This window comes from Neoarius graeffei, chromosome 6 (genome assembly GCF_027579695.1).
Source record: "Neoarius graeffei isolate fNeoGra1 chromosome 6, fNeoGra1.pri, whole genome shotgun sequence".
In the NCBI taxonomy this organism is placed as follows: Eukaryota; Metazoa; Chordata; class Actinopteri; order Siluriformes; family Ariidae; genus Neoarius; species Neoarius graeffei.
The window spans coordinates 80,430,421-80,443,565 of NC_083574.1; the positions used below are offsets into that span (position 1 = coordinate 80,430,421).

At 44.2% G+C, this 13,145-nt stretch overlaps 1 protein-coding gene across 1 annotated transcript in view; it reads left to right on the top strand.

Annotated features, from left to right (window-relative positions):
- The first annotated feature begins 496 nt into the window (after positions 1 to 496).
- The window catches only part of LOC132888103 (sodium- and chloride-dependent GABA transporter 3-like), a 77,333-nt gene continuing 64,684 nt past the window's right edge, over positions 497 to 13,145 (top strand). Inside the window, exons 1-2 of the mRNA XM_060924096.1 lie at positions 497 to 632; positions 812 to 946. Of these exons, the coding sequence (XP_060780079.1) occupies positions 497 to 632; positions 812 to 946 (271 nt within the window). The remainder of the gene's footprint in view (positions 633 to 811; positions 947 to 13,145) is intronic.

Below are 13,145 nucleotides of genomic sequence, written 5' to 3' on the forward strand. Positions count from 1 at the left end.
CGTGCACACGCCTTAATGAAAGCGAGGGAACGATTTGTAACTCGTCCCCTCACTTTTAACTACCCGTGCGCACGGGTTATAACTCGTGCGCGCGCATTAATATCTCGTGCACACGCCTTATAAGTCGTTCCCACGCTTTGTTAGTTTTTTATTCACCATGTCCCCTCTACCCGGCTCCGTAAAAGTATTCCATTAAAAAAATACATAGATTTGTCTTAATTATAAACATGCAACAGCTCACCTGTTCTCTCTCCTTCCCTTTGTGTCTTCAGTTCAGTTTTGACCACACCCCTTCACAGTTTAAACCTGTGTCTAATAATTAGCTTCAAGATGATGTGTGGGTATAAATATTGACAATTGTTTGCTTGCTTTGTTTTAAAGTTTGGGAAACATATAGACAACAGCTCAAAGTGTCAAATTTGGCTGTGGAGCCAGGAATCAAAGAGACGGCAGTTGTTACAGTTCATCATAGCAGGAGACAGCACTTCATTAAAAGATGTTGAAAAATAGAAAATTAGAGGCGAGGGGACTCTGGGACAATAAAATTGAATTCCTTCTGGCTGTAGCAGGAGACATCGTGGGTCTGGGCAATGTTTGGAGATTCCCCTACCTCTGCTACAGGAATGGAGGAGGTAAGAACACTGATAGAGGTATTATGTTGTCTATTCTTTTTATACTGTATGTTGTATTAATGATTCATTGTGCTTTGACGTAAGAAATTCACAAAACATTCAACTACAAGAACAGGATTTTAGCATGTACAAATAATTCATGACTAATTTGGAGGTTGGCATTGTTTGTATATTATTAGGGGTGTTTTTGGTGCCCTACTTGGTGTTTGCTGTGACCTGTGGTTTGCCCCTCTTCCTTCTGGAAACTGCTATGGGACAGTACACACAAGAGGGGGGCATCACATGCTGGCAACATATCTGCCCACTGGCTGAGGGTAAGTGACAGAAGGGTGCGTTGCGTTCTGTATTCAAGGTCAACTTGTGAAAAATATTTATTATGTAACAATCAAGTGTCTGTGTCTTGAACTTCATATTATTGTGTCTCAGTGAGACATGCAGAATGATCACTTGAGCCATTCAAAGTCCTTACACTCATTGAAGAAATGAGTAGAAAAATTGCACAAATTATGTGTCTACACATTATGTGTCTACACATTATGTGTCTACACATTTCATCAAAATTAAATAAAATTGCGTTGGAAGTATTCAGCTTTTTTACACAGTTTTGTGTAGATTTAAAATTCACACAGTCTGTGAATTTGTGTACAACATTCAACACAGTATGTGTAGACTGATCTGCTCTACACATATTCAGTATCAGTTTTTTAAATGCATTAACTATTTGATTTAGCTGAACAGCACCCTGCCCATCATCTGAGAATGACATCAATTTGTCATGTCATTTTCATTTTATTGTATACTGTTGAACATAAAATATATTTTATATTATCATTTCACCATGTGACTCACTAAAATAAAAAATGTCTGCAGTTATGTTGGTCACTGGATGCCTATTTCTCAGAGACAACGTAAACAACACTGCTAACACCAGGCATTTATGCTGTACATAAAGTATCATATTTTATATTACAATCACTTCACTATGTCAGTTGTTAAAAAAAAAAAAATCTGTCGCTCAGTGGTCACTGAATACCTCTGAACATCCTCAGTTTCCCAGAAATGATGTGAACAACACTGCTAATGCCAGCTATTTAGAAACTAGTCAGTACTTTCTTACTACTCACAGTGTAATACACTGCCCCTTTGCGGATAAGATTGAAGACCCCTGATTACAACCTCCTGGAAATTGGTGGAATGATAGTAACTCAGATGAGGGATATCAGTGGGTGATTTTTAATTAATTGGGTTACTCAAGTCGTGTTACCTTAATGCTAGCTCTGTCTTCAGCTTAAATACAGATTTTATTCTTTTAAAAAATCTTCGATAACTGCCGTTTTGATGGGGAGAGGATTCACGGCGGTGACAAGTTGTGTTAGATTTCGAAGAAAATTTCCTGTTTTCTCATTCAATAAAGATTGCAAACAGGCGCATACACTTAGAGAGAGGAAGATTTTATTAAAGAAGTTTCATGTACGTACACCTGTTTGTCCAAGACACTCTCTCTGAATGCCCCTCCAAAACAAACAAACAACAAAACCCCCTCACCCACTCACACTCTGGTTTCTCATAACAAAAAGCTCTTTCTCATAACATTTAAACTGAACAAAGATAAAGTCAAGGCAACTTTATTGTCAGATATGCTATACATGCTCAACATACAGCACAGATGAAATTTCAGTCCTCTCTGACCCACGGTGCAAACAGACAATGCAAAAAATAAAAATAGAATAATTGAAAAAAACAAACAATATAAACTGTATAAACACTAGATAAGAACTAGACATAGACTAAAGATATGACTTTGGATTTCTGAGACCATGAAAAAAAAACAACACACACACACACACACAGAGTGAACACTGTTCTGGTTCTCTCTCTGGGAATCCATACATGAGTGGATTGACCCCAGCTTCTCTGCAAGCACAGGAGTTCGTAGGCCAGACTTTTCACAAGTTACCTTTAGGTTCTCCTTGACTCCTCTCCGCCCACAGCCGACACTTGGTCACGCCCCACTGCCACAACATCTTGATGCAAATTACATGCCAGATTTAAACTGTCTCAGAGCTTCAAAACATCAAATGCACTCAATGAATCTTTATACATTCAAAAAACATTATTAGTTGTTTGACATAAACATACTTATTTGATTAGAAATGGGGCAAGATACATTCACATTGATTAAAATACTGATTATTCTAACATTTCTACAGGCACACACAAATAACATATTGGTCTGGGAATAAATTGATTATTCAACACCTTTTTTCTTACTAAGGAGCATCCCCCTGTCTTCTGCCCACATGGTGACTAGGTTTTTATTTATTTATTTTTATTTGTGTGTGTGTGGGTGTGCAAATGCACTTGTGCACATTTCCTGAATGTTTCATTGTTTCAGTTTGCATAAACGTTCATTTGTGGCAAAGATCTACGGAGCCGTAGAGGGGACATGGTGAATAAAAAAATAACAAAGCGTGGGAACGACTTATAAGGCGTGTGCACGAGATATTAATGCGGGCGCACGAGTTATAACCCGTGCGCACGCTTTGCGTTAAGGCGTGCGCTCGGGTAGTTAAAAGTGAGGGGACGAGTTACAAATCGTTCCCTCGCTTTCATTAAGGCGTGTGCACGAGATATTAAATCGTTCCCTCGCTTTCATTAAGGCGTGTGCACGAGATATTAAATCGTTCCCTCGCTTTCATTAAGGCGTGAGCACGAGATATTAATACGTGCGCTCGAGTTATAAAGGCGTGCGCACGGGTTATTAAAAAGTGAGGGAACGTCTTAAAACGCGTTCCCTCGGTTTATATCCAAGGCGTGGGAATGATATCCTATGTCGTTCCCTCGACTTATTAAAATATTCCCACAATGTCCTTGTTTTCGTTGATCTCGTTGCCTACACACACACACGTACACACAGGCTGTAGGTCACCATGGTAGCTCCGGAAATACTAGACGCTATTTTATTATATTTTAATACTGGACTCAGATACACAGAAATCCTCGATGCACTTGCATCCCAATATGGCTTTATTATAAGTCTGAGACACCTCAAGAGAGTTCTGAGAGAGAATGGGCTTCGCCGTCGTAGTTTTTCTGACCTAGGAACGACTATAGATAGCCCAGGTCGCCTCCACGGGTACCGCTGGATGCACGCAAAGTGCCTGGAACATGGCATTCAGGAAAAAACAGAGGATGTACGGATTATCCTTCAACTACTGGACCCAGAGAGTGTTGCGCTACGCCGTCGTCGTACACTTCAGCGCAGACAGTACTTTTCCAAAGGACCCAATTTCATTTGGCATGTCGATTCTTATAACAAACTAAAACCGTTCGGAATCTGCATAAACGGATGCATAGACGGGTTTTCCCGTAGGATCGTCTGGCTGAAAGCCGCACACACAAGTAGTAACCCGCGAGTGATTGGCAGTTACTATGTGGATGCAGTGGAGAGGTTAGGTGGATGCCCGAGAATCGTACGAACTGATTTTGGAACTGAGAATGTGACTGTGCGAGACATCCAGAAGTTCTTCAGGCGTGACGGAGAAGACGACAGGGCAGGGGACCGAAGCTACATCTCCGGGGCCAGCACTGCAAATCAGCGTATTGAATCTTGGTGGGGCCAGTTGCGTAGACAAGGGGCTGAATACTGGATCGAGTTCTTCGGAGAGCTGAAGAACTTCTGGATGTCTCGCACAGTCACATTCTCAGTTCCAAAATCAGTTTGTACGATTCTCGGGCATCCACCTAACCTCTCCACTGCATCCACCATAGTAACTGCCAATCACTCGCGGGTTACTACTTGTGTGTGCGGCTTTCAGCCAGACGATCCTACGGGAAAACCCGTCTATGCATCCGTTTATGCAGATTCCGAACGGTTTTAGTTTGTCATAAGAATCGACATGCCAAATGAAATTGGGTCCTTTGGAAAAGTACTGTCTGCGCTGAAGTGTACGACGACGGCGTAGCGCAACACTCTCTGGGTCCAGTAGTTGAAGGATAATCCGTACATCCTCTGTTTTTTCCTGAATACCATGTTCCGGGCACTTTGCGTGCATCCAGCGGTACCCGTGGAGGCGACCTGGGCTATTTAGTTGGCTGATGATGAAATCTATAGTCGTTCCTAGGTCAGAAAAACTACGACGGCGAAGCCCATTCTCTCTCAGAACTCTCTTGAGGTGTCTCAGACTTATAATAAACAGAGGTGTCAAAAGTATTACCATTTATTACTCAAATAGAAGTATAGATACTATGGTTTAGAAATACTTTTCATGAAGTAAAAGTATCAACTGAAGCTTTTTACTCAAGTAAAAGTAAAAAGTATACTGATTTCTAAACTACTTTAAAGTACAAAAGTAAAAGTAATGAAAGAGGAAAAAATGCTATTAAGGACAAAGGCGCAGCCTAGAAGTCCACATACAGTCCATTCTCCTGACCCATTAAAATGTGTTTCATGGAGCACAAGTAATAATGACTTGTTGTCTGTAAGTGTTGTAATGGTGTAAAACTTCATACCTCAGAAGTAAGTTATCAATACATTTTTATTGAAAATGTATATATTAAAACACACACACACACACAAACATGTCTCGACCACATCACCCCATCCTACTGATCCACACAGATGGAAAAAACAACTAAAGTAATACGATTTATTTGAAAAGATTGCAGCATTGTAATGTCCAAAATATTGTATAACGCAATATTTTTGCAGTATGCTGGCAATCATTTTGTGTCCAAAGTTGCATTGCATTCACTGTCTCAACGGCAGTAATAATACAGTATTTGAATGCTATGAATGAATGAATGAATGAATGAATACTACACTAACACTACTGTAAAATTACAGTTTTTTTCTTTTTCATATGGGACGTGCAGTAGAGGCAGCAGGTTCCAGTTAAAATGCAAGAAAAACACTTTCTCATCCCTAGTTACTGGCTCACCGAGAGAAGTCAACAGAATGTTTGTGTTCCAGCAATGCGAGGCTGAACACAGGCGAGGAGAGAAAGGGCGGCCGCTGGAATGCCGACACGCTACAAGCTAATATAACGTTTACTAAGCTAAGACCTGTCACTTTACTCACTAACGCCCACCAAGATACCATAACTGCGTTTGTAAACTTAACCTGACTCAGAAAAGAGAATGCCGCATGGTTCGGGAGGGGATTCCACTCCTGACAAACGAACGAGAGCCCGCAATTTACTAACGGTGTTGAAGTCAGAGCTCTGATTGCTGTGTGCTTGGAGCGCCCTGAGTGGCAGTTTATTAGGTGGACAAAGTAATATAAGTAATATAAAGATTGGCGCAATGAAATGCAAGTAACGAGACTATTATAAACGTAACGAAGTAAAAGTAAATGCTTGAAAATGTAACGAGTAGAGATAAAAAGTAGGTTGAAAAATTATTACTCCAGTAAAGTAGAAAGTATCAAAATTTCTACTTAAGTAAAGTAACCAAGTATTTGTACTTCGTTACTTGACACCTCTGATAATAAAGCCATGTTGGGATGCAAGTGCATCGAGGATTTCTGTGTATCTGAGTCCAGTATTAAAATATAATAAAATAGCGTCTAGTATTTCCGGAGCTAGCATGGTGATCTACAGCCTGTGTGTACGTGTGTGTGTAGGCAACGAGATCAACGAAAACAAGGATATTGTGGGAATATTTTAATAAGTCGAGGGAACGACATAGGATATCATTCCCACGCCTTGGATATAAACCGAGGGAACGCGTTTTAAGACGTTCCCTCACTTTTTAATAACCCGTGCGCACGCCTTTATAACTCGAGCGCACGTATTAATATCTCGTGCTCACGCCTTAATGAAAGCGAGGGAACGATTTAATATCTCGTGCACACGCCTTAATGAAAGCGAGGGAACGATTTAATATCTCGTGCACACGCCTTAATGAAAGCGAGGGAACGATTTGTAACTCGTCCCCTCACTTTTAACTACCCGAGCGCACGCCTTAACGCAAAGCGTGCGCACGGGTTATAACTTGTGCGCGCGCATTAATATCTCGTGCACACGCCTTATAAGTCGTTCCCACGCTTTGTTATTTTTTTATTCACCATGTCCCCTCTACGGCTCCGTAAAGATCTTTTCAACAGAGCCGATAAAATACTGAGTCAGGGGAAAAGGGAGAAACTTTGATCAAGTGATCAGTTCATAAAATTGTTTTCATTGTTCTCTGTTCCAATGAAGACTCATTTCCTTGGGAGTTAGTTTGAGGTAGGTAGAGGTAAACCATCATGTCTTAGGTGCCAGAGCACCATAAAAGATATGGTTCTCCAAGTTTGGTGTGGAAGAAGTCGAGTGGTCTGCACAGAGCTCTACTCCACTGAACACTTTTGGGATGAATTGGAACACCAACCTTTTGTTTCCACCAGACCTTCTAAATGGCATTCATTGTCCAAATTCTTGTGCTCTTGTGGCTGATTCCCAAAGCCCTTGTGAAATTTGTTGTGTTGAACATCAGGTCCAGGATGTGCTATATTTTTCTGCAGTTAAACAATGATTAAAAACAAAATCCTGGTTTAGCTGATTTCTCTATCTGTGAAGGCTAAAAACTGAGAAAAAAAAACCTAGGAGTTATTGCTGATAGCAGCCTCAGCTTGAGGACCCACATAAGTACTGTCTGCAAAACAGCATTCTCTCACCTTCAAAAACATATCCAAGATCTGTTACGTTCTTTTGACTACTGATAGTGAGAAATGTATACATGCATTTTGGTCAACTCATTGGGATGACTGTAAAACTCTTATCTGGTTTACAGAGAGTGAAAAATAATGCTGTAGTAATCTTGACATGTACAAGAATTCATCTGTTTTTAAGCAGCTACGCTGGTTACCAGTAGCTCCATTTATTCATTTTTGAATGCCTTCATGGTCTTGCTTCACTGTACCTAATGAATTAATTGTTCACCATGTTTTCAGAGTCTCAGATAAACAGAAGTATCCTGGTCATACCCATGTATGATCAAAACCCAGCCATGGAGAAATATTAAATCAGAAACGTTTATCAATGACAACTCTCAAAATGTTGGATTCTTTTAAGACATATCCAGCAAATTAGTACCTCAAAGTAGGTTGTTTCAAACACCACACAGATTTGCGCTGTCTCGTTATCTCTACCAAGGTGATCATACAACCCTGGGAAGATGCTAGAATGCATAAGATGTTTGTTAAACCCAGTCTGCCGGCACCTTGATGAGCATCTGGTAGTGATGTGTCATGCGCAAAATCATCGACTCTAAGAGCCAATGCTTTGTAGTGAATTAGAAGAGCCAACTCCCATTGAGTGAGAGCCGGCTCCCCACTTTTGTTTTTCCTTTCGCTGCTCAGCTCTCACTCTCAGTGGCTCAGCTCTGCTCACGGCAGAACTTTGTTTTGATTGGCAGCATGGTGGTCTTGTGGCCAATCACATGTGAAGATATAGGATCATACCATTATGTGAAAACAGAGAGGGGGACAGACGCGGCAGTCAGGTCTGTCTATCCCCATCAGTGAGTGAGACAGTAGACAGCGGTGAGGAGGAGAGGGCGAGTGCATCGCAAAAACACGTAAATATGACTGACACCTGTAAACGAAGCAGCATCTGGCTGCAGTTTAAAGATATTGGGAATAGCAGAGCAGAGTGCCTTCACTGTAAAATGAAAATAACAGTAAGAACAGGTTCCACCACAAACCCAGCGGCCGGCGAGGGCCTTTCTCTGTGGAGTTTGCATGTTCTCCCCGTGTCTGCGTGAGTTTCCTCCAGGTGCTCCGGTTTCCCCCACAATCCAATGGGGCTTTTCCACTACCAACGCGGCTGAGTTGGGCTGAGCCATGCGGTGCTGAGTTGGGCTGAGTCGAGCTGAGTGGGGCTGTTGGGGTTGCATGTCAACTACAGCCGCGCTGAACCGTGCTGGCTGGAAGTGGGTGGACACATTGGGTGGAGTTAGCGAAAGAGGGTGGACGTCACGTGATGTCGTTAGGCGGCGCAAACAGTGACATCAGTGACCTTTTAAGCGGTAGTCTCATGACCCGGATAGTAAACAATAAACATGGAGGACATGGAGTCGTTAGTGTTGCTGGTCTTGGTGCTGTAGCTTGTTGTCACCGACAACACCAACAGATACTGGCAAGAGCATATAGATGAGGCGAGGTGCATAATTTGTCATAATTCTTCTTCTTCCGGGTTTACGGTGTTTACAGATGGTGGTTTCCAGCGTGCTCGCGGGGCGTGTGTGGGCATGTGAGGACACTCCTCCTCACTAATCAGTGCACAGGGGAGTGTCTCCTCATGCCCCTAGCCCCACTCGGCTCGGTTGGGCTCACTTCAGCCCCACTCCAAAACCGTGCAAGTTTTGGGTGCTGAGTAAGGCTGAAGTGAGCTCAGTCGTGCTGCTCTGAGGTAGTCAAAACGCGAGCCGTGTTGGGCTGAAGTGAGCTGAAAAAGGGTAGTGGAAAAGGCCCACAAAAGACATGCAGTTAGGTTAACATGGGGCGGTCTTGGGCTGAGGTGCCCTTGAGCAAGGTACCTAACCCCTGACTGCTCCCCGGGCGCTCTGGTGTGGCTGCCCACTGCTCTGAGTGTGTGTGTGTGTGTGTGTGTGTGTGTGTGTGTGTGTGTGTGTGTGTGTGTGTGTGTGTGTGTGTGTGTGTTCACTGCTTCAGATGGGTTAAATGCAGAGGATGAATTTCACTGTGCTTGAAGTGTGCATGTGACGAATAAAGGTTTCTTCTTCTTCTTAAAAACCTACACAGACACATCAGAACTGTCCATCCCACAGTGCAATTGGAGGAGAGAGAGGGCAAACTGGCTCAACATCTCCTGACCCTGGTGTGTCTGGTCCCAAACCAACAACTGCCTGTCAAAAACAGGGCAGATACTAACTGAGAGGAGAAACCGGCGCATCAGCCCATCCAAGCTGAGGCATTTGATTTTTTTGAATGCCAACCTGCACTGAGGACAGTGTTTGGTTACTGTAATGTATTGTTGTTGTGAGTTCGCATTTGCCTTTGGGCTTCTGTAGCTGCCTACCTGTGTATCACTCTCTGCACCCTGTACTGCTCTGTGTGTGCATGCCAAGGAAGTCTCATCTCATCTCATTACCTCTAGCCGCTTTATCCTTCTACAGGGTTGCAGGCAAGCTGGAGCCTATCCCAGCTGACTACGGGCGAAAGGCGGGGTACACCCTGGACAAGTCGCCAGGTCATCACAGGGCTGACACATAGACACAGACAACCATTCACACTCACATTCACACCTACGGTCAATTTAGAGTCACCAGTTAACCTAACCTGCATGTCTTTGGACTGTGGGGGAAACCGGAGCACCCGGAGGAAACCCACGCGGACACGGGGAGAACATGCAAACTCCACACAGAAAGGCGCCCCGGGGCTCGAACCCAGGACCTTCTTGCTGTGAGGCGACAGCGCTAACCACTACACCACCGTGCCGCCTGCCAAGGAAGTAGTAAAATATAAGTCTTGTGCAACACTGGCCTCGTTACTGTGTTATGCTCAACATACTCAAAGTGAGTATATTACATGGTGTCAGAAGTCTGTCAAGAACAGTACACGCAGCCATGACCACGCAGTTTGATCACCCGAGGATCGACTGGGATGCCGCTGATCTTCCTTTATCAAGAATTCGAGAGGTTCCGCTGCCACGTGAGTTGTCTTCGCCGGTCCTCTCTCGGCGCTAGAAGCTAAACAGAAAGCCGGCTGGCTAGGAACGTGGATCGGCGAGCAAGGCAGGGAAATCTACAAAACGCTAACGTGGGCGGATGGTGAGAAAGAAGATCCAGTCAAAGTCTTGAATAATGCCGCTTTTCCACTACAAACGCGGCTGAGCCGTGCCGAGTCGAGCTGAGTCGAGCTGAGCGGGGCTGTTGGAGTTGCATTTCGACTACAACCGCGCTGAACCGTGCTGGCTGGAAGTGGGTGGACACATTGGGTGGAGTTAGCGAAAGTGGGTGGACGTCACGTGATGTCGTTAAGCAGCGCAAACAGTGACATCAGTGACAGTGGCGGAACAAGTCAGAGCCGGGCCGGGGGCGGGGCAAATGACCGGGCCCTTTATTAAAGCTTATCATAACATCATTTTAGGCTACAAAATGTCCGCAACTGCGGTGTTTACCAATTTCAACACTACCGGGTGCAACTATGTTATTTAGTACATCAAGTCCTTCAAACGAACATGTAACTCAGAAACAAAAAACATTAGGATACTGTACATGGCTCATAATAAAACATCAATAGCCTATACTGCGCACATTATTTGAAGGGCATACGAATGAGCGCTCAGAGGTTGCAACGGTGACAGGAAGAGTCAGAAATAAAAGGAGGGCGGTGCAAACCTCACTGAATGCACTGTGTTTACCAATTTCAACACTCCGGGGTGCAACTATGTTATTTTGTACATTAAGTCCTTCAAACGAACATGTAACTCAGAAACAAAAAAATATTCGGCGACATACTGTACATGGCTCATAATAAAACATCAATAGCCTACTGCGCGCATTATTTGAAGGGCATACGACGAGCCTTGCGCTCCGCGAACTCGTGCACGATGCTCTGTATGTCACTGATTCAGTGAGCTTTTAAGCGGTAGTCTCACGACCCGAATAGTAAACAATAAACATGGAGGACATGGAGTCGTTAGTGTTGCTGGTCTTGGTGCTGTGGCTTGTTGTCACCGACAACGCGGACAGATACTGGCAAGAGCGTATAGATGAGGCGAGGCGCATAAGGCTTCAGAAATTCTCGTAATTCGTAATTATTCTCCATCTGGGTTTGCGGTGTTTACAGATCCCAGCGCGCTCGCGGGGCGTGTGTGGGCATGTGAGGACACTCCTCCTCACCAATCAGTGCACAGGGGAGTGTCTGGTCACGCCCCCAGCCTCACTCGGCACGGCTTGGCTCGCTTCAGCCCCACTCCAAAACGGTGCGAGTTTTAGGGGCTAAGCAGGGCTGAAGCGAGCCGAGTCGTGCTGGTTTTTGGTAGTCGAAACGCGAGCCGTGTCGGGCTGAAGCGAGCTGAAGTGAGCTGAAAAAGGGTAGTGGAAAAGGGCCATTAGTTTGCCAGCTACATAAGACCAAGAAAGAATAAAAGGATAGCCAGACATCGTTTCAAGCAGAGGAAACGAGGTGCAACTGAGAGTTTTGACCACTTTCTGAAGGATCTGAGGCGACTCCTAATGGACTGTGAGTATGCTGACTCAGACGACCTGTTGATTGATGCTATAATAGCAGGAATTAGATAAAAACAGGTCCAAGAAAGGCTGTTGGATAAAGGTGAAGATCTGACATTGGCTAAAGCCATTGAAATTCCCCAGCAATTCAAAATGTCACAAAAGCAGATGAGAATTGTTCGAAAGGAGGACTCGCAATTGTCAACAGTGGCCACAAGAACAAAGCACACAGCCTATGCTAATAAAAAGTCACATAGCAACGTGCAGACAAAGCCCATTCAGCAGCAACAGACAGGAAACAAATTCAAAAACTGCTTAAAACACGGAAGACACCCACAACATACATGGAACAAAGGAAAATGTCCAGCTAAAGGCTCTGTATGCTCATACTGTCACAAACCAAACCACTGGGCAGCAGTCTGCCACAACCGTAGCATGAGTTCAGTGAGTGTGGAGCCAGAGGACACACCTGAGGAAGAAATGCTGGACATAAACCTGACATTAGTGGATGTTCCAGTAGCAATTGTGGCAGATGACAAGTGGATTGTAGACATCAGTGTTCTTTCCGAGGAAGTGCAGTTTAGAACAGACACAGGTGCAAAATGTAATACATTGACTTTGGACTGTTATCAGTTATTGATGCAGACAGGTGAACTGAAACGCTCCATCAAGGTGCTGTGCACCTATTCCAACCACAAGGTGAAGCCAGTTGCTGCAGTTGACCTCCCCCTGAAATACAAAGACCGTGAAACAAATGCAGAGCTGGAAATTGTGGACATTGTTCAAGAGAACGTGTTCAGCGGCACTTCAGCTGAGGCTCTTGGCCTGATTGTTTGGCTGGACTCTCTGCAGGATGGTGCTATTGGAAACAAGGTGAGCACTAACACCGAAGCCACTCTGAACCCAAACACACATGCACCAGTTGGACTGGAAGATTTTCCTGAACTGACATGCACCACAGGCACCTTGCCAGGCAAATACAGCGTAAAGATTGATCCAGATGCAAAGGGCATTGTGCATCCAGTGTGCCGACAACCAGTAGCACTCAGGGCTAAGATAATTGAGAAGCTTAATGAGATGGTCAAGGATGGACACATTGTCAAAGGAGACCGACCGACAGAGTGGGTCAGCTCCATGGTCATTGTCACACGTAAGGACAAGATAAGAATCTGCATAAATCCGAGTGACCTGAACAAGTCCAATTAAGAGGGAGCACTACCTCATGCGCACCACAGAAGAGGTCATATCCACCATACCTGGTGCAAAAGTATTCTCAGTTTTGGATGCTAAATCAGGCTTCCTTCAGATAGTTAGATGAGGCGTCATCCCTCCTTGCAA